We start from the raw sequence: 23,713 nt of genomic DNA on the forward strand, positions 1-23,713 counted from the left end.
CAATTGAGTTGACCAGAGTCAACCCTGACGTGTGGGGCCGGTCAGTGCCCAGTCAGCAGTACAGTCAGTGTTGACTGGGTCAATGTTGACCAATCAACAGGGTCAATGGGGCCCATCTGTTAGTGTCACATACTTTAAATGGGTGTTTAAATTAAACTAACTAGGGGTGGGGCCCCACTGTCACAGAGTCCTCTGACTAACTAATTAGTTAATTAGGCGAAATTAATTAAGTTAATTAACTATCTTACTAATTAATTAATTATATATTTTTCTAACTCGCTTTTTTTAACAGGGCAGTGGGGCCCATATGCCAGTGGCCCGGGGGCTTAGCGGGCGCAGAGCTATCGGGCATGGGCGCCCGCCCGAACGCACGGGCGTGTGGCGCGGCGGACGAAGGTCGCCGGGGCACGGCGGGGCGCCGCAGCCGGCGAGGTCGGGGAGGCCAGCACCGGCGAGCGGTGGGGCCGAGCCGGCCACGCGATAGGGAAGGGGCCCCGGGCGCGGGCATGACCAGGCAAGCACGACGGGGGGGCGAACAGGCGCAGCCTGGGCGTCGCGGGCGGAGCAGTGGGGCGGGTGGCGACGGCAGTGGAGGCTGCGGGCTCCGACAAGCGCGCGTGGGAGGCGAAGGCGGTGGGCGTGAGCAGGAGCTCAAACGAGCTGCAGGCGGCAATAGCGGTTAGCAGCACGAGCTGCAGCAGTGCAGAGCAGCGAGGGCGGGCGCCGGTGCGGGGCTGACGAGCGGGCACTAGGCGTGGGCGCAGTCGTGGGTGGGCACGCACACGGCTGTGCGGGGCCGTGGCAGCAACAATAGCAGGTCGAGCAGCCGGAGCATGTGAGCGTGCATGCGCGGACGAGTTCCAGCGGCAGCGAACATGGGACGGCATCTACGGCGAAGGATTCAAATGGGAAACAGGGGAAATCGAATGAGGTGCTCACCACGGAGGCACACGGAGGCCCGCTGGTAGCTTAGTAGCAGCAGGGTGGCCGGATCGACCACGGCGGACGGCGACGCCCGACGGGGAGGCGAGCTCGATGCAGACGACGTGGGGCCTCCCTGGCTCTAGCTGGCGTAGGTAGAGGGTGAGGTTGAGGCCGACGACGCCCTTGGACACGTCGGAGAGGGACGCGGGCGGTGGTCGCCACGGCGAAGCGAGATGCACGGCGATGACGGTCGCGGTGGGGTGGATCTTGGGTAGGGGAGAGAAGAGTGTGGGGAAGGGGGAGTGGATGAGGAGGAGCGGCAGGGCAAGTGGGATAGGGGATCGAGGGGGCACGGCGTCGGCGTCCTTATCCCCTCGGGACGGCATCGGCGAGGTGGTTCGACGGGGACGCGCCCCTGTTGCGGTTTGAGACCGAGGAACAGGAAGCAGGGAGAGGTCAAGGCAACCGGTGCGGGGGGGAATTGGGCTGGCTGGGTGGGAGTGGGCCGAGGCCCAAGGGCAGTAAGGGAGTTTTCCTTTTTCTTTTGCTTCTTTTCTTTTTCCATTTTTCTTTTATCTAGCAAATGTATCTTGTACAATGTGGGACTTGGCCAGATAAATACCTTGCATTTACTAGCACTGCCACAAAAAGTTTGGGAGGCTTTCGAGTTCCTTTGAAATTTTTCATAAATGGAAAGGCATTTAAATGATTGTTTAAGCCACCGTTATGTTCACAAAAGGGGATTTAAACACTTTACAAAAGTGTTGGGTCACCACCATAATTAGTTATGGAATATTTGCCACACTTTGAACATTTTATTTTGCATGTTTGAGAAACTTGAATTTTGGACTTTAATTTGAATTTGAATTTGAATTACGATTCGGATCAACCGAGGAATTAGCAACAGTAAGAGTGGTGACGTGGCACCATTAACTTGGGATTATTGTAGCTTAATTATCCGGGCGTCACAATTCTCCTCCACTACAAGAAATCTCATCCCGAGATTTAGGAGGTAGAAGGAAACAAAAGCGGGGTATTCATCTCGAAGACGATCCTCGAGTTCCCAAGTGGCTTCATCTTCAGAAGGATTTGACCACTGAACTTTCAGAAATTTGATAGCCCTTAGACGGGTGTGACGTTCAACTTGAACGAGAACGTGGATCGGATGCTCTCTGTTTGTGAGATCATCTTGCAGAGGTTGAGCTTTAAAAGCCATGTGGTTGTTGCAATAAGACTTGCGACTCAGGGCATCGGCCATGAATTAGCATTGCTAGGGGTATAAAAATATTGTAGTCATGGTCTACGATTGTTTCCATACATCACTGTTGACAGAGTTCCAGATCTAGCTGAGTAACAGATACTTCAGACTTTGATGATCAGCGAAGATCTCGCAACGATTATCAGGAAGATAATGCCGCCACAACTCCAGTGCAAATTTTAACTACATCAAGTTCAAGGTCATAGACTGGATAGTTCTTTTGGAAAGGCATTCTGGAATTCACAAACGACTGGAGCGTGTTCAATCCTCACAAGAGGAGAAGCGTTCAACACAATCAAGGGATAAATCCGTGCTTCGGCATTTCGAACAAGATGAGCATGGTAGCTTACTATCTCATTTGAAGGATGAAGTAGATGAACGGTTTTAGTGGCGCAAATCATAGGGGCGGTATGTGTTTTCAACCATTCCATTCCCAGAATGAGGTTGATATTGGATGACTTCAACTCAGTTGGGGAAACATGGAATTCCAACCCTTCAATTTCAACGGGGATATCGTGACTAACCAAGGTGGTTCGACATTGGCCCATGGAATGCAGTTTGGAATTCCGGCCAAGCAATGGCGGTTCCAACAGGTAAGGAACGCCTGTGGCTGTCCTACCATTGAGCAGCGGGACCTTTAGGTAGTAAGCCGCGAAGGTGACATAGTTGGCAGGGGCTACATCAGTAGACTCCAACTCAAAAGTGATGTCAAGGAGCCAACCATCAGCATCAAGGGGTTGAGTTGAGCTGTGGTAGATGACTGGGTTGAGACGCGCAAAGTCTTGTAGTCTCTGGGGCGGGTTGCTGATTTATAATGGGATGCGAAAACTGAGCCATGACTCCTTCCATGAACTGACGATTCAGCATCAAACTGTTGTATCATTCCGGCCATGTATTCGGGAGGTGGTGGATTGTTACCAGCACGACCATGACCAGCGGGTCTAACCATGCTGCTTAAATGCAACACGGGGGTAGTTCAGCAAGGGTTGGTGCAAGTGTATGGAGTCATTCATGATGTTACTAGAGCAATGAGCAAAGGCTCAGTATGTACGAAGCAGTAGTCATTAAAGACATACCGATACATATATAGAGCCAATTACACGCTGTTAGTATGAGTTCGGACAAGAGAAACGTCATAGACATACTAGGCGGCACGCATGCACGCGATGGAGGGATTCAACAACGGGACATAGCAAAGGCTACATCAGAGTCGGAGAACCACTGGAGCGGGGGATTCGCAAGTGACAACGCAGGGTGCCATCGATATGAGGATCCTACAGTCAGTGAACATTGTGAAGCAGAACTTGGCCCTCCATTCGAGAAAGGGTTAATACAAACCTCCGGGTGGATGTGATCACGAGATCCTAATGTTAGATTTAGCGAAATCATTTAACCCGAATAGAAGAGATGTCAGAGTCCCAGAGTATAGACGAGGAGTAAAAGAACCTAATACCACCCATTGGCGACGTGGGCCCGTAAGCCACAAAGCCAAGTTAGTAAATCAGTTTTTCAAAGACTAGACTCAACTTCGGCCAAGGAGTTGGAAAGGGGGTTCCTACAGGAAGTCGGCTCTGATACAAACTTGTGACGCCCCCGATTCGACCGTACACTAATCATACACGCAAATGTGTATTACCAAGATCAGGGACTCACGGAAAGATATCACAACACAACTCTAGACACAAATTAAAATAATACAAGCTTCATATTACAAGCCAGGGGCCTCGAGGGCTCGATCGAATACAAGCTTGATACACAAGAGTCAGCGGAAGCAACAATATCTGAGTACAGACATAAGTTAGACAAGACTGCCTTAAGAAGGCAAGCACAAAAGCAACACGATCGAAGAGGCAAGGCCTCCTGCCTGGGACCTCCTAACTACTCCTGGTCGTTGGCGATCTCCATGTAGTAGTATCCGTCGGTGGTGGCATCTGGCTCCAAGGATCCACCATCTGGTTGCATCAACCGGAAAGAAGAAGGAAGGGGGAAAAGGGGTAGCAAAGCAACCGTGGATACTCATCCAAAGTACTCGCAAGCATCAGATCTGTACTAAGTATGCATTGGTATCAAAAGGAAGGGCTGTATCTGTGGACTGAACTGCAGGCTGCCAGAATAGAGGGGAAGGCCTAGCCTATCAAAGACTAGCATCTTCAAGCAGCTCCAAGCATCTTGCAGCATGTGGAAGAGTAAAGAATAGCAGTTTATATTTAACAAACATGTTGTAGCATTAACGCCCAGAGATCCTTCCTCGACTCCCTACGAGAAAGCAATCCCGGAGCCACATATCCATCTCATGCCTCAAGTATCCATTTCTAGTTATATAAGATCCGGATACAAGTCTGAACGTCCATTACCGAGGACACGGTATTCGAATATATATCTTCCCTGCAGGGGTGCACCACGTTACCCAACACGCTCGATCGCTCTGGCCGGACACACCTTTCTGGGGTCAATGCCCGGCCATGGAAGATCAACACGTCGTAGCCCTACCTAGGCTCAGCAGAGAGGTCCCCGCCGGTCTACATCCTAACCACTCCGGGGTCTGGACCCATCGCTCGTTGCACTCTGGGTCGTTGTGCGACGAGCCGGGACGAGCACCACCTCATACTGGATGGCACTGGCCCGACAGGCCCACAATGCTGAACTGGACGTCTGACAAAGCTTCGGCTGATACTGCGACGTGGAGGCCCATAACTATTCTCGCGTGGTGGTTAGTGCGTAAAGGCCAAAGGCCAACTCAGAACAAATACCCAAACCTGTTAGTGCATTGGGGGCTCGCGGAGACGAGCAGAGACTCACGATAATGTGACCCCGTCACCCCGTCTCATGGACTTACGGCAAGGGCCTAGACTGCCCGGTCGTGCCATGTAGAAAACTCGCGGGTGCTCAACGGGCCCGCCCGACTTTCACATCAACTTGCGGGTACCCCTCAGGGCCGACCCGACTTCAACAAAGTTCTCAAGTAAAGTCCCGATAACCGTCTGTCCAAACATCAAGTGGAAAACCCGAGGAATCACCTCCGGTGGATTCCACTCAATGTAATCATCAAGGTGAACGTAAGAGGGACAACCCTCGAGGTTCACACTTGAGGTGTTGCATGACAGAGCCGTATCGGGAATGGTGAAAGAGGAAATCACCCTCGATGACCACGGCCGAATAGCTACACTACAGAATTATCATCAGGAGTGCATTATGAGGGATCACCCTCGGCACTCGATAGTAGCTCTGCAGAGTCGAGCAACAAAAGGGGCGTGATGTGATGTGAGGTGTCAGGCTCTGGTCATCGATCATGTTGATCGAGTCGTCGATGATGAAGCAGGGGCAACAAGGACAAGGTGGGGGTCACTGATGTATCACTAACCAACCTATACTAAGCAGTTTAGGATATGTAGGTAAGGTACAACAGCAGGTTACAAAAGCAGGCTATGCATCAGAATAGGAGCAAACAATAACAGTAGCAAAATCTAATGCAAGCATGAGAGAATGGAATGGGCGATATCGGGATGATCAAAGGGGGGGCTTGCCTGGAAGCTCCGCTGAAAGGGAAGAAGGGTCGTCGTCAACTTAGACGATCACAGGGGCATCAGTAGAGGTCTCGGGGTCTACCGAAGAGAAGAGGGGGAGAAACAGTAAATACATAGCAAGCAAGTGTATAACAGGACAACAGGCAGAGCTAAACATGTTCTAACGCGGTGCTACACGTTACCGGCGAAGGGGTAACATCCGGGAATGCTTTCCTGAAGTTTGGCATTTTCGGACAGACGAACCGGAGGGGAAAGGTTCGATGTTCTCTATGCTAGGGATGTGTGGCAGACAAACGGATCACGTACTTGGATTCGTCTCGTCGTTCTGAGCAACTTTCATGTATAAAACTTTTTCATCCGAGTTACGAATTATTTTATATGATTTTTCAATGTTTTAGCAATATTCTAAAATTATTATTAATTCTAAAATGTGGTTATTGCATAAGCATGACGTCATCATGACATCAGAAGTCAATTGAGTTGACCAGAGTCAACCCTGACGTGTGGGGCCGGTCAGTGCCCAGTCAGCAGTACAGTCAGCGTTGACTGGGTCAATGTTGACCAGTCAATGGGGCCCATCTGTTAGTGTCACATACTTTAAATGGGTGTTTAAATTAAACTAACTAGGGGTGGGGCTCCACTGTCACAGAGTCCTCTGACTAACTAATTAATTAAGTTAATTAACTATCTTACTAATTAATTAATTATATGTTTTTCTAACTTGCTTTTTTTAACAAGGCAGTGGGGCAAATATACCAGTGGCCCAGGGGCTTAGCGGGCGCGGCGCTATCGGGCATGGGCGCCCGCCCGAACGCACGGGCATGTGGCGCGGCGGACGAAGGTCGCCGAGGCACAGCAGGGCGCCGGCAGCCGGCGAGGTCGGGGGGGGGGGGGGGGCGGCCAGCACCGGCGAGCGGTGGGCTGGGCCGGCCACGCGATAGGGAAGGGGCCCCGAGCGCGACCATGGCCAGGCAAGCGCGACGGGGGGGCGAACAGGCGCGGCCTAGGCGGCGCGGGCGGAGCAGTGGGGGGCGGCGACGGCAGTGGAGGCTGCGGACTCCGACGAGCGCGCGTGGGAGGCAAAGGCGGTGGGCATGAGCACTAGCTCAAACAAGCTGCAGGCAGCGACGGCAGTTAGCAGCACGAGCTGCAGCAGTGCAGAGCAGCGAGGGCGAGCGCCGGTGCGGGGCTGACAAGCGGGCACCGGGCGTGGGCGCGGTGGTGGGTGGGCACGCACGCGGCTGTGCGGGGCCGCGACAGCAGCAACAGCAGGTCGAACAGCCGGAGCATGTGAGCGTACATGCGCGGACGAGTTCCAGCGGCGGCGAACATGGGACGGCGTCTACGGCGAAGGATTCAAAGGGGAAACAGGGGGAATCGAATGAGGTGCTCACCACGGAGGCACACAGAGGCCCGCTGGTAGCTTAGTAGCAGCAGGGTGACCGGATCGACCACGACGGACGGCGACGCCCGACGGGGAGGCGAGCTCGATGCAGACGACGTGGGGCTCCCTGGATCCAGCTGGCATAGGCAGAGGGTGAGGTCGAGGCCGACGACACCCTTGGACGCGTCGGAGAGGGACGGGGCGGTGGTCGCCACGGCGAAGCGAGATGCATGGCGATGACGGGCGCAGTGGGTGGATCTGGGGTTGGGGAGAGAAGAGTGTGGGGAAGGGGGAGTGGATGAGGAGGAGCGCCAGGGCAAGTGGGAGAGGGGATCGAGGGGGCGCGGCGTCGGCGTCCTTATCCCCTCGGGCCGGCGTCGGCGAGGTAGTTCGACGGGGACGCGCCCCTGTTGCGGTCCGAGACCGAGGAACGGGAAGCAGGGAGAGGTCAAGGCAACCGGTGCGGGGGGGAATTGGGCTGGCTGGGTGGGACTGGGCCGAGGCCCAAGGGCAGTAAGGGAGTTTTCCTTTTTCTTTTGCTTATTTTCTTTTTCCATTTTTCTTTTAGCTTGCAAATGTATCTTTTACAATGTGGGACTTGGCCAGATAAATACCTTGCATTTACTAGCACTGCCACAAAAAGTTTGGGAGGCTTTCGAGTTCCTTTGAAATTTTTCATAAATGGAAAGGCATTTAAATGATTGTTTAAGCCACAGTTATGTTCACAAGAGGGGATTTAAACACTTTACAAAAGTGTTGGGTCACCACCATAGTTAGTTATGGAATATTTGCCACACTTTGAACATTTTATTTTGCATGTTTGAGAAACTTGAATTTTGGACTTTAATTTGAATTTGAATTTTAATTACGATTCGGATCAACCGAGGATTAGCAACAGTAAGAGTTGTGACATGGCACTATTAACTTGGGATTACTGTAGCTTAATTATCCGGGCGTCACAGAGATGGAGTAGTTTTCAATGATGAACATCACTATGTTGATCATATCTACTATATGATTCACGTTCGATCTTTCGATCTCAGTGTTCCGAGGCCATATCTGCATATTCTAGGCTTGTCAAGTTTAACCCGAGTATTCTGCGTGTGCAAAACTGGCTTGCACCCGATGTATGTGAACGTAGAGCTTATCACACCCGATCATCACATGGTGTCTCAGCACGAAGAACTGTCGCAACAGTGCATACTCAGGGAGAACACTTATACCTTGAAATTTTAGTAAGGGAGCATCTTATAAAGCTACCGTCGTACTGAGCAAAATAAGATGCATAAAAGATAAACATCACATGCTATCAAAATATGTGACATGGTATGGCCATCATCATCTTATGACTTTGATCTCCATCTCCAAAGTACCGTCATGATCTCCATCGTCACCGGCATGACACCATGATCTCCATCATCTTGATCTCTATCAACGTGTCGTCACATGGTCGTCTCGCCAACTATTGCTTTTTGCAACTATTGCTATCGCATAGCGATAAAGTAAAGCAATTACATGGCGCTTGCATCTTATGCAATAAAGAGACAACCATAAGGCTCCTGCCAGTTGCCGATAACTTTACAAAACATGATCATCTCATACAACAATTTATATATCATCACATCTTGACCATATCACATCACAACATGCCCTGCAAAATTAAGTTAGACGTCCTCTACTTTGTTGTTGCAAGTTTTACGTGGCTACTACGGGCTTAGCAAGAACCGTTCTTACTTACGCATCGAAACCACAACGATTTTTTGTCAAGTGTGATGTTTTAACCTTCAACAAGGACCGGGCGTAGTCCCACTCGATTCAACTAAAGTTGGAGAAATAGACACCCACTAGCCATCTGTGTGCGAAGCACGGCGGTAGAACCAGTCTCATGAACGCAGTCATGTAATGTCGGTCTGGGCCGCTTCATCCAACAATACCACCGAATCAAAGTATGACATGCTGGTAAGCAGTATGGCTATTATCGCCCACAACTCCTTGTGTTCTACTCGTGCATATAACATCTACGCATAGACCTGGCTCTGATACCACTGTTGGGGACGTAGTATTTCAAAAAAAATCCTACGATCACGCAAGATCTATCTAGGAGAAGCATAGCAACGAGCGGGGAGAGTGTGTCCACGTACCCTCATAGACCGAAAGCGGAAGCGTTTAGTAACGCGGTTGATGTAGTCGAACGTCTTCGCGATCCAGCCGATCCAAGCATCGAACGTACGGCACCTCCGCGTTCAGCACACGTTCAGCTCGGTGACGTCCCTCGAACTCTTGATCTAGTTGAGGCCGAGGGAGAGTTTTGTCAGCACGACGGCGTGGTGACGGTGATGATGAAGTTACCAGCGCAGGGCTTCGCCTAAGCACTACGACGATATGACCGAGGTGTGTAACTGTGGAGGGGGGCACCGCACACGGCTAAGAGATTGGCTGTTGTGCTATTGGGGTGCCCCCTGGCCACGTATATAAAGGAGGGAGGAAGAGGAGGCCGGCCTAGGAGGGGCGCGCCTATAGGGGGAGTCCAACTAGGATTCCCAATCCTAGTTGGAGTCCCCTTCCTTTTCCAAGAGGGGAGAGAGGGAAGGAGTAGGAGAGGCAGAAGGAAAGAGAGGGAGGCGCTGCCCCCTCCCAAGTCCAATTCAGACTTGCCATGGGGGGGGGGGGCGCGGCCACCCCTTGAGGCCCTTCTCTCCTTTCCATTAAGGCCCATGAAGGCCTAATACTTCCCCCGGCGAATTCCCGTAACTCTCCGGTACTCCGAAAATTACCCGAACCACTCAGAACCTTTCCGATGTCCGAATATAGCCTTCCAATATATCAATCTTTACGTCTCGACCATTTCGAGACTACTCGTCATTTCCGTGATCTCATTTGGGATTCCGAACAAACTTTGGTCATCAAATCACATAACTCATAATACAAATCGTCATCAAACATTAAGCGTGCGGACCCTGCGGGTTCGAGAACTATGTAGACATGACCGACACTCTTCTCCGGTCAATAACCAATAGCGGAACCTGGATGCTCATAATGGTTCCTACATATTCTATGAAGATCTTTATCGGTCAAACCACATAACAACATACGTTGTTTCCTTTGTCATCGGTATGTTACTTGCCCGAGATTCGATCGTCGGTATCATTATACCTAGTTCAATCTCATTACCGGCAAGTATCTTTACTTGTTCCGTAATGCACCATCCTGCAACTAACTCATTAGTGACATTGCTTGCAAGGCTTATAGTGATGTGCATTACCGAGAGGGCCCAGAGATACCTCTCCGATACACGGAGTGACAAATCCTAATCTCGATCTATGCCAAATCAACAAACACCATCGGAGACACCTATAGAGCATCTTTATAATCACCCAGTTACGTTGTGACGTTTGATAGCACACAAGGTGTTCCTCCGGTATTCGGGAGTTGCATAATCTCATAGTCATAGGAACATGTATAAGTCATGAAGAAAGTAGTAGCAATAAAACTGAACGATCAATATGCTAAGCTAACGGATGGGTCTTGTCCATCACATCATTCTCCTAATGATGTGATCCCATTCATCAAATGACAACACATGTCTATGGTCAGGAAACATGACCATCTTTGATAAACATGCTAGTCAAGTAGAGGCATACTAGGGACACTCTGTTTTGTCTATGTATCCACACATGTATCAAGTTTCCGGTTAATACAATTCTAGCATGAATAATAAACATTTATCATGATATAAGGAAATAAAATAATAACTTTATTATTGCCTGTAGGGCATATTTCCTTCACATCATTCTCTGCCTTCCACTGTAGCAATTCTAGTACGGTACCAAGCTTTGTGTTGCCATCTTCGCAATTGGGATACAACCCTTTTTTGTGATCCTCTAACATGCGATCGAACTTCAGCTTCTCCTTTTGACTTTCGCGCTGTCTCCTTGCATCAATAATGACACGGTGGAGATCATCATCGGGCACATCGTTTGGTTCCTCTTGATCTTCAGCAGCTTCCCTTGTTGCGGCATCACCGTATTCAAGGGGCACATAGTTGTCATCGTCCTCTTCTTCTTCGTTGTCTTCCATCATAACCCCTATTTCTCTATGCTTGGTCCAAACATTATAGTGTGGCATGAAGCCCTTATAAAGCAAGTGGCTGAGAAGGATTTTCCGGTCAGAGTAAGACTTCGTATTCCCACATATAGGGCATGGACAACACATAAAACCATTCTACTTGTTTGCCTCAGCCACTTCGAGAAAATTATGCACGCCCTTAACGTACTCGGAGGTGTGTCTGTCACCGTACATCCATTGCCGGTTCATCTACGTGCATTATATATAATTAAGTGTGTCAAAAACCATTACAGAACATCATGGATAGATAAGTGACCAAATTAATAGAAGTTCATCATCACATTAAAACCAAAGTACATACATAGTTATCATTGAACAACATATAGCTCTCCAGAGCATCTAATTAAACCATACATTGAAACTATGTAAAACATTTCAATGCAACAACAAATGCGATCATAATCGCAACCAAGGTAACAATTGATCCAACGGCATAATGATACCAAGCCTCGGTATGAATGACATATTTTCTAATCTTTCTAATCTTCAAACGCATTGCATCCATCTTGATCTGGTGATCATCGACGACATCCACAACATGCAACTCCAATATCATCTTCTCCTCCTCAATTTTTTTATTTTTTCCTTCAAGTAATTCTTTTCTTCTTCAACTAAATTTAACCTCTCGACAATAGGGTCAGTTGGAATTTCCGGTTCACATACCTCCTAGATAAATAAAATCTATGTCACGTTGGTCGGCATAATTGTCATAAACAATAAATGAACTAAATAGTTATAAAAGATAATATATACCACATCCAAATCATAGACAGGACGAGGGCCGACGGGGGCGGATACGAAAACCATCGCACTATATAATAACAAGCAATAATAAAAGTAAGAAAATTAGACAAGTATCTATCTAAAGTAAGAATTTTTTTCTTTTAGAAAGAAGATAAGAACAAGAGGCTCACCACGGTGGTGCCGGCGACGAGATCGGTGGGGGCGATCGACAGCGGTGAAGACGGAACGGGACGTGACGGACCGCTAAACCTAGACAAATCTCGAGGAAAATGGAGCTTTGAGGTCGAGCTTCGAGAGGAGAAAGCTTAACTAGTGTGGCTCGGGCATTTCATCGAACACCTCATGTGCATACGAGGTGAGCTAGAGCACCACAAAGCTCTTCCCTTGCCGGCCAGAAAAAACAGAGCAGTGTGGAGTGCTCTGCTCGCCGGCGATGGGGTATATATAGCCACCCCATTGGTCCCGGTTCGTGTCTGGAACCGGGACTAAAGGCCCCCTTCTGTCCCGGTTCCAGCCACGAACCGGGACCAATGGCTATGGGCCAGGAGCGAGGACCATTGGTCCCGGTTCATGCCTGGAACCGGGACAAATGGGTCCAGACGAACCGGTACCAATGCCCCACGAGGCCAGGCCGCCCCCCTGGGCGCACGAACCGGGACGTATGCCCCCCATGGGTCCCGGTCCGTGACTGAACCGGGACTAATGGGTTGGCCAGGCCCGAACCAAAGCCATGTTTTCTACTAGTGCCACGTAAGGGTATGGGACAAAAAATTACTCATGGGTTCATAAAATAGGAAAATCTCAAACCTGTCGGGTAGAGAGGGTACGGGTATGGGATTGTATAACCCATACCCGCATACCCAAGCACGTACCCTTATAAAATATGACAAGTGGGCCTCGCTATTTCATTCGAAGTCGTTACAATGTTGAAACTTTATTGTAATTCTTATTTCGTAACTTTATGTACTTCCAAAATATCTCTAACGTACTACTTATCGTGAGTTTGTGAACTTAAATGTATGACTATGTGATGTTGTTTTTAAGTGTTGTTATTTCAAGTAAATTTTGTTTTTTATGAGAACATGCTACTATTTGGTCCGTTGTTGTTTGTAAGTATGTGGTTGTTGTTATGGTGTATTGTTGTTTATAATCTATGACTATATGTTTTTGTTTTTTACTATATGTTGCTAGAGTTGATGTGTTGCAAACATAGGTATCTTTACCTGCGGGTACCCATTTACCCTGTCGAATGTCGGGTATGGGGAAAAAATTGTATCTGTTGATGGGTATGGGTACGGGTGATGGGTAAACTCAAAGAAGATGAGGAAGGGTATGAGGAGGCTCCACCCGCACCCAAACCCGGCGGGTGTTATCCCTACTCTGCATCTCTACACAGCTGCAAAGCCAGTCCGGATAGGAAAACCATGTCATTTTTACTAAATGACCCCTCAAGAGTCTTATTACGTCCACTGACCCCCCTCCCCCCCATAAAAGTCGTATTTCTTTGTCTGACCCCGACATTCATGCCAATTTATTTGCCATTTTTAATACATGTAATAACGCCTGATTATTGGGCACCACCTAATCCTCGCCGAAGTCAATCTAACGGTCAAAAAGTCAATCATGCCAAATAAATTGACGTGTGTATCCTTTCTTCACACCCTCTTTTTGGTGAAACGACAGCCTATATGCTATCACAAGATGGCTACATCTCGTGCGTAGGTTCATGGAGGTTAACCTTTCTGATGTAATAGACTCTTTGCACTGGAAGCTATCCGTGTCAGGAGTTTTCTCGCTTAAATCCATGTACACGGATTTGATTAACACCAGGACAATCCCTAGGACGGTTCATATATGGAAAGTTAAGGTGTCGTTGAAAATAAAAGTGTTTATGTGGTTTGTGCATAAGTGCATAATTCTAACTAAAGATAACCTAGGTAAGCGTAATTGGAAAGGAAGTAAAATATCTTGCTTTTGTGATCAGGATGAAACAATAGAACATCTGTTTATCAAATGCCCGCTTGCTAAGTTACTTTGGAGAACTATTCACGTTGTGTTTAACGTCACTCCGCCTCTCACGATATCACATCTTTTTGAGAACTGGTTGGTTGGGGTAGCGCCTCAGACCGCGACACATATTCGAGTGGGAGCATGTGCATTGCTTTGGGCCTTATGGAATTGTCAAATCGCCTTTAACAAACAAACCATCACAAATTTATTGCAGGTCATCTTCAGAGCGTCTACTTGGATCCGTACGTGGTCCTTCAGCCATGCGGACCACAGGGCGCATATGGATACTGGGTGCAGTCGATGGGAGATGGTTGCACGGGATACATACAACCGGTTTGGATGGCGGTCTAATAATAGGATAAGTGTTTAGTCATCTTGCCCTATTTTCATCCGTTGTGGCATTTATTCACTTCGACTTTTTGCTTATGTTGGAGACTACTTGTTTGAACCTATTATTTTAATAAATGGTTGTATGCATCAAGAGATGCAGAGGTCGGGGGCACGCCTCCTTTTCAAAGAAAAAATATGCTATCACAAGATATTCTCTCTCGACGTAGACTTGGATGAGGTCAAGGCAGAAAATCGAGACGGACTAATAGGAGATTAGTTACTAGGATGTGGTTATCTAGCGATTAGTTAGGGGCCCGACATATACATCTGGTGGGAATGCATGCGGGGACTCATTCGTGGCCCCTATGACCGTCGACATGCCGCCTTGCTCGCCTCCGACGAGTTCAAACCGGCGCAACATTGATCGCCTCGGAGAGCTCAAGGTGGGAGACGAAAAAGGCATGGGTTTGCGAGGTCGCTTTATGAATCTATGATAATATGGGGTTCGTCTCGAAAGATTTGTAAGGATGTCTTTGCGATAATACTCCCTCTTAGATTTTTATTATTTTTGTAAAAGGCACATAGCCTGGTGCATGCCCATTTCCGACATGGCATTCGACCTCCAGCGATTCCGCCTCTTTTATAGTCAAACGTTACCGCGATCGAGCTGGTGCATCACTTTTGTGAGGTTTTGAAGATTGTGTATGAATTTGTTAAATTCATGCAAGTTCTTGTACCGTATGGGTAATTAACTCAAACATTTAAAAGGAAGTGGGTTTGAATGCAGAGAGATTTTGGCCACTGCAAAATCAAATCAGTGATTTTAGCCACTGCGACACGCTTGCCTGCCGTGTGCCGGTCTATCCACAGGACGGGATGTGGGCTGGCAATGACAGAGGGCGTCTCTCTCCATGACCGGAATGAACTGCAACCCCAAAAGATGGCGTCCAACTGCTCTGTTTGCTGCAGCCGCTAGCCGACGAACCCAAAAGCCTCCTTTGCCGTGGTTTGAATGCAGTCCAAGGCTGCCACCCTTCCTAGTTTGACCGTCGTCGTCCTCCTCCGTTGTTTGCCAAAGGCTGCGATGCCTGTCCTCCGCCGTCCGCCGTCTGACCGTCGTAGTTCCGTGACCGCGTGACCCGACCTGAGCAGTCGAGCGAGCACCATCCGGTTCACTCCGCTCCGCTTGGCCCCGACGGCCAGCATAAAGCCCCACCCCCGTCGCCTGCCGGGGCAACGCCGCCACCACCACTTCCCCTCACCAGTCAGTCACCACCGACGCCGCGCGCGCGCACGCACGACCCTCCGCACCAAGCTAGCCTGGCCGAGATGGCGTCCGCCGCCTCGCCCGCGCCGTCGTGGGTCATCCTGGGCAGCGTGCCGCGGGTGCTCTCGGCGGCCGACGCCAACGCCGACCTCCCTCCGGGTCCAGGCGCCGCCGACTTCTCCCTCGCGCTGCCGGCGCCCCCGCGCGTCGCGCTCCTCACCATCCCCCCGCGCATCTTCCCGTGCCGCACCACCCCCGAGAACTTCCCCTCCGTCCTCGCCGCCGACCCCTCCGCGGGCCTCCTCCTCCTCCACGCCGACCAGGGCCGCGCCACGGGCCCCACCATCATTGACACCCCCGGCCACCAGGAGTTCTCCTGGCGCCCGCTCGTCGCGGGCTACTTCGTGCTCGACGCCGCCGCCGCCTCCGCCCTGCCGCTCCCCAAGCCCGAGCTCATCGCGCACCCGGGCCACCTCGGCCTCGTCGCCTCCCCGGTCGGCGAGGGCTACATGGTCGCCGAGCTGCAGCCCTTCCTCGGCGGCGACACGGCCTACCTCCTGCGCTTCTCGTCGCAGGTCGGGGAGTGGGTCAGCAAGAGCGTCGGCTACCCACTCCCGGCACGCCCGCTCAGCCCCAACGGCGTCGTCGCCTGCTCCGGGAGGCTCTGGTGGGTCGACCTCTCCTGGTGCCTCCTCACCTGCGACCCCTTCGCCGACGCGCCGGCGCTCGACGTCGTCCCGCTCCCGGACGGCAAGGCGCTCAAGTCCAAGGAAGCCTGGGGGCTGCTCGACAAGTACCGCTGCGTGGGCGTCAGCGCCGGCAAGCTGCGGTTCGTCGACATGTACCGCAACCGCAACAGCAACGGGGCCGCGCAGATCAGCGTCTGGACGCTCGCCGACTACCCGTAGTCCACGGACTGGACGCTGGAGTGCGAGACCACCTTCGCGGAGATCTGCAACGACGCCAGCTACAAGGCCACTGGTCTGCCGAGGAAGATCCCCGTGCTCGCGCTCATCCATCCCACCAACCCCGACGTGGTCTACTTCTTCCAGGACGAGCAGCTGATCGGCGTCGACGTGCGTGCCCGCAAGGTCGTGGGGTGCGAGGTCTACGAGCTGGTTGAGCCGCCGCGCGAAGACGTCGCTTCCCGCTTCGTTCACGCTTGGCAGCTGCCACCGGCTCTCTGCTCAGGTAACTCAGTGTACATTTCTACTGCACGACTCTCAGTGTACATTGGAAATGACGAGGTTCTGTGGCATTGTGATTTGTGAAAGGGCTAACGTTTTAGTTGTTGCTGCAAAATGTTGAAATTTTCAGAGGCTAGCTTGTGTTTATTGATGCAAAATGTAGTGGTTATGTTTGATAAGTGTAAGGGGCTAAAAAATGAGCTTTTAGAGTAAATTAGTCCTCTTTGAATATGTTCGTGATCATATCTGTGTGAGATTTATATATAACTTACTACTATTTAGTGTTTAATTACTAAACAAGCTCTAATCCACATTATGTATTCCACCAAAAAAACAAGCTCTATATACATTTCCATTCAAAACTGTAAGGTCGTTAACCGCTACGTTATTCAGTTTTTTCCCTCCCTGTATCTGTCAATAAGCCTAGTGATGTTTACACAGCTTCAGTAGATGACATTGTATATGTTTTTCTCAGTAAATGCAAGACATTGTATTCAACACTAGTCCCCTAAGTATGCCATGAGCATGTGAATAGCCCAGTCATGTAGTCTTTGTGCTTAGTGCTTACTAACTAGGTGTTCTCAGTTTATAAAGGGTTTTGGGAGTACATGCCTGTTGCAAATGGATTGGCCTGTTGTTAGATGCATGGGTCTGACACTTCCAGTGATTTCTAACTTAGACAGTTTCATTTATGTAACTTTGCCAACAATTTTGTTTGTAACGGCATTATGCACAGTAAGGTCCTTCCATGGATTTCATGTGGCTCCTTGAGTTGTAAGATGCAGCTCCAACGTTGAATATATTTTGAATGTTTCTAAAGATACTCTCTGTTACGGTTACTTCAATATATACATGAATGTTTCTGATAGAAGCTGTCTGCAGGAATCCATACGCCAGTGTTTGCTTGTTTAAACATAGCATCCTTCTCTTGTTCATAGCACTCGCGCTAGTATATAGTGGCCACGTTTTTTTTCCAAGACTTGCAATGGTTGGATAATATGCATAGTGAGTCATGTCTTAGACATAAATACTGCATAGAGCAAGCATATTGAAATGAATTGCCATATGGTATTTCCATTTGTTGTTTCATTCAGTTCCATGAACACATATTATGTTCCTATGGATTCTCTGGTTCGCCTCACTATGTATATATGCAAATTTCTAATTGATTACTGTTAGCGGGGTTTGTCTTACATTTTTAGTGTTTTGTATGAGAATGCTTGTGCCAGCTCCTTTTTTTCTTCTTCTTTTCCCTTCAGTTTGCATTGGTGTGACAAAGGTGTAATGAATAGGCAGAATGAATCAACTATTAGTCCTAAGCACCTGCAATCTGCCCGATATCTGTGATCCATAAAAGATCCATGAAACAAGTTGGCTGATATAATATGCTCTGTCCTTTGAAGGTCCTGCAGAGGAAACCGTCGATGCCGCAGCTGAAGAGCTGGAGCAACTGAATCTGCATGATTATCTCAAAAAGTACAAGCTCATCTGTTAGATGAAGATGAGGAATGAGAATCAGGGTTAACTTCTTAACAGGTGACACCAATTAAGTTGTATTACCTCTTTCTCAAAATATAAGACGTTTTGGTAGGTCATTTTAGTCTACCAAAAAGTCTTAAATTTTGGTACGGAGGTACTCCCTCTGTTCACTTTTGTAAGTCGTTTAGGACAGCTGAAACTGAACTGTTTTAGGTGCTGTCTTAAATGTTTAAAAGGTCTTACAAAAGTGAACGGAGGGAGTAGTACATTTGTCCATGTACCACATTAACTGTCTCTCCCACTACTGATATCATACAGACTCTGCCGGCCGCTAAAAATTTATTTTCCTTGGTTTCAGGTAGGGGAAGTAAAACTACATCGAAGTATCAGGCTGTTGTGATGCTGAGTGACCACTGGCCGGTTGGCAACGGCTGAAATGTTTCGGTGATCACTGTTTTAGCTGAGACGTTAGTAGTATTGTTTTTTACGATGTAGCACTATGCATGGATGATCCACCACTGTCTTGGCTCAGAACTAAAGTCCAGTTCTCATGGGTATTACTGCAAGGCAGAACTACTTCAGTTAGGCTGTTGCTTTTTCCTTTTGAGGGAACAATCAGTTAAGGTCTTGTCATGTTTCTTGCTGAACTGGGCAAAATGTTTGCCACATTCATTGGTTAAGAACAAGGTTTAGAGTTTTTGGCCAAAGGAATTACAACACATTACTCTCACGGCATTGCATTACTTAAGTGTTTAGCTCTGGCGGCCTACGATGTTGTGAGCGTGTCATGAAATTCAACCTTGTGTGTGTGAGATTGTTTTTTAGAGAAAAAAGGCCAATGGTTCAGTCCCTTGGCAGAGAACCAAAAACTGAAGAGGGAAATAAGACTGAAAACTGAAAAATACTGTTCGCAGCACACCAAAATGACAGATTCACAGGGATATCCAAGACGTTTTGTGTGAGAGATGAGCTTGGTTATTGGGAGGTTCTGCCGAGTTAGCTCAGTGATTTCTGCCGATCGACCGAGTGAGCTTTTGGACGTCAGTTTGTTGCGCACATTAGTTTTTTCCCTTTCAGTTTTCGCTTAGCCCGACCAGATGGCTTTTCCCAAGATTAGCTTGACGATGACAAAAGAATACTCGACGGTGACAAATGTTTCAGTATCTGCCACCTTCGAGTATTCTTTGATCTTTTACCGTACAGAGAGGAACAAGAATATGCTTCATCATGCTGCGGAAATGCTCTCTTTGGGCTTTGAGAATATGCTTCATCAGGTTTCTGGGTCTTTGCGCCGGGCTTGGGGCTTTGTTATGCCTGTGCTTCATACAAGTATACTGAAAAAATGTACCAACAAGACAAAACCGCCAAACTGTGACGTTGTATCTTTTAAGTCCAGAATTTTGTGAGAGTGGGCTTTTATCATGGATGGATCTACTTTCCACTGCAGCTTTCAGATTCGTGCTACTCTTTTTTTTAGAACAATTTATCTTGTCTCAGTGTGTCATGTAATATTTCACTGCGGTTTTTTCCTCGTAACAAAGTGGGTTTCATCGTGTACCAACAAAAAGAAGTGTGTATGTTTTAGATTAGATTTACTGGTACACAATGAAACATTTTGATACACGTTGAAATGAGAAAAGAAAACTAAAGCAACATTCCGAAACAAGGCAACATTTGCCAAACCTGGAAAATATATCGTGAATCTCAAAGCAATAGTGGATAGTGGATCCATATGCATGGAAGATCGTTTCTCCCAAACTTGTAGATATTGTTCTAACCTTATCCATAAATATTCAAGTCTGAATTGTCGCCAACGAAGCGTCGATAGCCATGTGTGGGAGAACTTTAGCAATGCGGTGGACATGTCGTTCTAACTATTCACTCTTGAACTCGAGCAAGCGGACAACTGTTAGTTCAAGCCGAAAGCAAGCTACGAAACGCCATGCATATTGCTACAAGGTCGGGTGCCAGTGTTGCAAGACGGGTGTTGATGGTACAAGACGGGACGGTGTTGCATGGCCGACCATTGCAGCTGCAAGGCCGAGCACTCAGTGCAACAAGCTTGTGTTAGTGACCCAGTGCACCATGACAACACGGTGCGACGGCCTACAGCCCAAGACAGCACAACTGGCGAGTGGGTCCCAGCTGCCTGGAGAAGGAACCGAAGGAAGAAGCCTAACACTGGTGTCTCTCCCTCTCGAAGTGGGAGTGAGGCCTAGCCCAACTGGGGGCTTATTTGTGTGTGTCGTGTATCGACCGAGGCATCGGTGATCACTTTACTTGTCTTGCCACGGCCACCCTGTTCCTCATCGCTTCTTCCTACTCCGACTCTAGAACAACTGTGGCATATACCCCTGATTTTTGTATGATTGAGAGGAACTGATACTAGAGAATCTTACCACTCGCAATCAGAGCTTAAATCCCTACACTAGTGTCGGTGCCCGACTACCTCGTCAAGCACACATACACCACAAGGTAACATAAGCAAGCCTTGGTCATGGAGTCACATATCATCGAGATCCTGGAGAGGATAAAGAAGCTCGATGAGATCCTGGAGGTGCAATGATTACATTTGATCCGGTTCCGGATGTACTAATAATACCTGCCTTTCTCTCTTAGTGGTTGTTTGGATAAACAAAATTAGCATCTAATTTTAACAAAACCCGTTTTAATAGGATTTTTTAGCTAAACTAGTTTTACTAATAACTCTGTTACAAATAAGTACTCCCTCCATCCCAAAATTTTTGTCCGTATCTAATACTAAAACGTGAATTGATACATCTGTATTTAGATAAATTTAAGACAAAAATTATGGGATGGAGGGAGTATGAATAAAATCTTGTTTGGATGGTAAACCATGTTTATGTTGGAATATTAGGCAAGTTCATGATTAATTCCAGTAAATAATTCATGACTAGAAGAGATACTAGCATGCAAAAATCTAGCAAACTAGAAGAACAGCAAGACATGCATAACAGCAGCAAACACGTAACAATAGCTGTAGAAACAGACATGAACAGAGGATGTTGGACGTACTGATCGTTAGCTATTATGGGTGCGACAGGGTTGATGACGATGTTGGCAACGATCTGCTGCTGACGATGTTGGCAACGATCTGCTGCTGACGGCGATGAATACGACGATGAGTAGCACCGCCCGACTTGGACGGAAGACGACCCGTGATGACGAATTTGAGCAGTCGCGCACAGCGTTTCCCAAAAACCTAATTTGTCCTCTCCCGGTGCAGGATCGCAAAGACGAACGGTTCCGGAGACCTGCTCTCCCATGCGCCGATGCACGCCGGCGTTTGGGATGGAGTAGACTACGATATTGTGTCGCGACCACAATCCCAAACCGACTCGGTTTCTAATTCGTATACTTCCTCGCCTCGCCTCGCCAGGCAAGCGAGCGCGCACGTGTGGTTTTCCCTTTCTCTTCTCACACACCACTTAAAGTGGTGGAGAGAACCCACTATATAAAGAGGTCCAACTCTTCTTCAACTTCCAAGGTGGGACTAAACTTAGCACCACCACTTGCCATTTTACACATGGGCTTTGAGATTTCAGAAATTGCTATGGGCCTAGCCCATTAATTCTAACAGTTTAAGCACAAGGGCTGCACCATTGCCCCATGGTTGCCACTGCCGAGCACGGAGCCGTGGCCACGGCCTTGCATCCGCGGAAGAGATGGTTGCGTCCAGCGGGATTCCTCGTCGTACTCCTTGGCTGGTGTGCGTCATTTGATAGAGGCTCAAGACAGAGTAGCGCCGCAGCTCGACGGGTGGCACAACAATGAACGAGAGACGATGAGAATGCTGATGAGATCATGTAGTGGAGGCGCTCTACAGTTCTCCATGCATCTTTAGCGTAGACTGCGCAGCTCTCGTGAGTGCAGGTGGAAAACCAGTCTGAGCGACACGACATCGTCGCCGGTGAAATTGAGGAGATACTCATGGCGGCCATGCGGCTTCTACTTGACGGCTTGGTGCGACAACGGCGGCGGCCCTGCGGTTTCCACTCGACGACCCCACAACTCGGCGCGACGACGGCGGCGGCGGCGGCGGCTTCCACTGGACTACTCGGCGTGTGCGCTCGGCGGCGGCAACTTCCCTCGGCGACTTGGCACGCATGGATGGCGGCGGTTTCCACTTGCCGACCCAGCACGCGTTCGCTGCCGCTTTCCTTCGTCGAATCGGCCAAGATTAGTTGCGATGAGTATTTGTATAATCGTGTTTTCATAAAAACGTGTATTAGTAGTTTTTCATAAAACACATAATCTTGGCTTTGTGGAAACCGAATGTTGCTAATCCACGTTTTTACTGCGGGGCCCAAACATGGTTTAAGTCTGTTACACGGTAATATGCGTTCACGGAAAACTAGTTCTGCCAAAACTACTTATCCAAACAAGGCCTTAGGTCCCAGAGGGGTACATCGCCTAGCCACCTTTCCTCGTAGAACCTAGTTTCAAACCATCCTTGATTTTGAAAGATCTGAAGTGAAACAAAAAGTTCTTCACTTCCATCAAACCAGCCCAAAAGTGTGAATCCTCTGGTTTTCATTGAACGTGAGAAATCTCTTTCAAGTCAATGTAATTGTTACAGAGTTCTTGTTGTACCCCATTATCGGTAAGAAGCTTAAATAGCCATTTACAGAGGACATTGATGATCTTAATATCTACATATCCTATATCTCGAGGCCGCCATGTTCTTTTGGGTGGCAAAATCGACATATAGTTGTGAAACTAAGGAATTATTTATTATTTCTAAAAGTGAACTTTTGCAACAATTTTTTTAAAGGAAATGCAACAAAACGGTTTGATGTATGAAACAATCGCCTTTAAATACATTAATATAGAGAAGAAAGTGAAATCAACACACAAATAATAGCATACCTAATATCCACGTGCAATTAATATATTGCCTAAATATTAACGTATTTTGTATAAGGCTTTTGCAAGCTCAATCTACAAACCAACCCGACCCAAGGTATGAACAGGTCCAAGATAAGCACCATCAACAGGCAACACACGAGAGGGAGGATGGGGTTTTTGTGCAAGAACTGAGGAAGGTTCAGTCTGGGGTGCAGGCATGGGCCGAGTGACTCATCTTTCTGACGCTCTCCAAGCTGAAGCTTTTGCTTGTTTGCGGGCGATTCAATTTGCCCGAGATGCTGGAATGAGTCGGGTCATCTTTGAAACTGATGCTACAAATTTGAAGGATGCCCTGTGTAGCAGTGCATACGATCTCTCACAGCACGGTACTATCATTAGGCAGGCCCGTCTCCAGGAATTCGGGGCCCCGGTGCGAAAAGAAAAATGGGGCCCTAATATTTGTAAAAAGAAACATAATATAACTCAAGCATAATCACTTTATTACATTAGTGCAGAATTGGTCATTAGTCCCGGTTCGTAAGGGTCTTTAGTCCCGGTTCATAAACCGGGACTAAAGAACCGGGACTAAAGGGTGGGGACTAAAGCCCCCCC

At 48.4% G+C, this 23,713-nt stretch overlaps 1 protein-coding gene across 1 annotated transcript; it reads left to right on the forward strand.

The window, feature by feature from the left end:
- Window positions 1-14,915: 14,915 nt before the first annotated feature.
- Window positions 14,916-18,943, forward strand: LOC109784015 (uncharacterized). Its single transcript, XM_040403486.2, has 3 exons — window positions 14,916-16,757; window positions 18,157-18,289; window positions 18,591-18,943. The coding sequence occupies exon 1, from the start codon at window positions 15,629-15,631 to the stop codon at window positions 16,472-16,474; it is 846 nt and encodes a 281-aa protein (XP_040259420.1). The 5' UTR covers window positions 14,916-15,628; the 3' UTR covers window positions 16,475-16,757; window positions 18,157-18,289; window positions 18,591-18,943.
- The last annotated feature ends 4,770 nt before the right edge of the window (window positions 18,944-23,713 follow it).

Source organism: Aegilops tauschii, chromosome 3 (assembly GCF_002575655.3).
Source record: "Aegilops tauschii subsp. strangulata cultivar AL8/78 chromosome 3, Aet v6.0, whole genome shotgun sequence".
In the NCBI taxonomy this organism is placed as follows: Eukaryota; Viridiplantae; Streptophyta; class Magnoliopsida; order Poales; family Poaceae; genus Aegilops; species Aegilops tauschii.

Excerpts from the sequence above, each read along its gene's own strand:
- LOC109784015 (XM_040403486.2), top strand. The coding sequence starts at position 15,629 with ATGGCGTCCGCCGCCTCGCCCGCGCCGTCGTGGGTCATCCTGGGCAGC.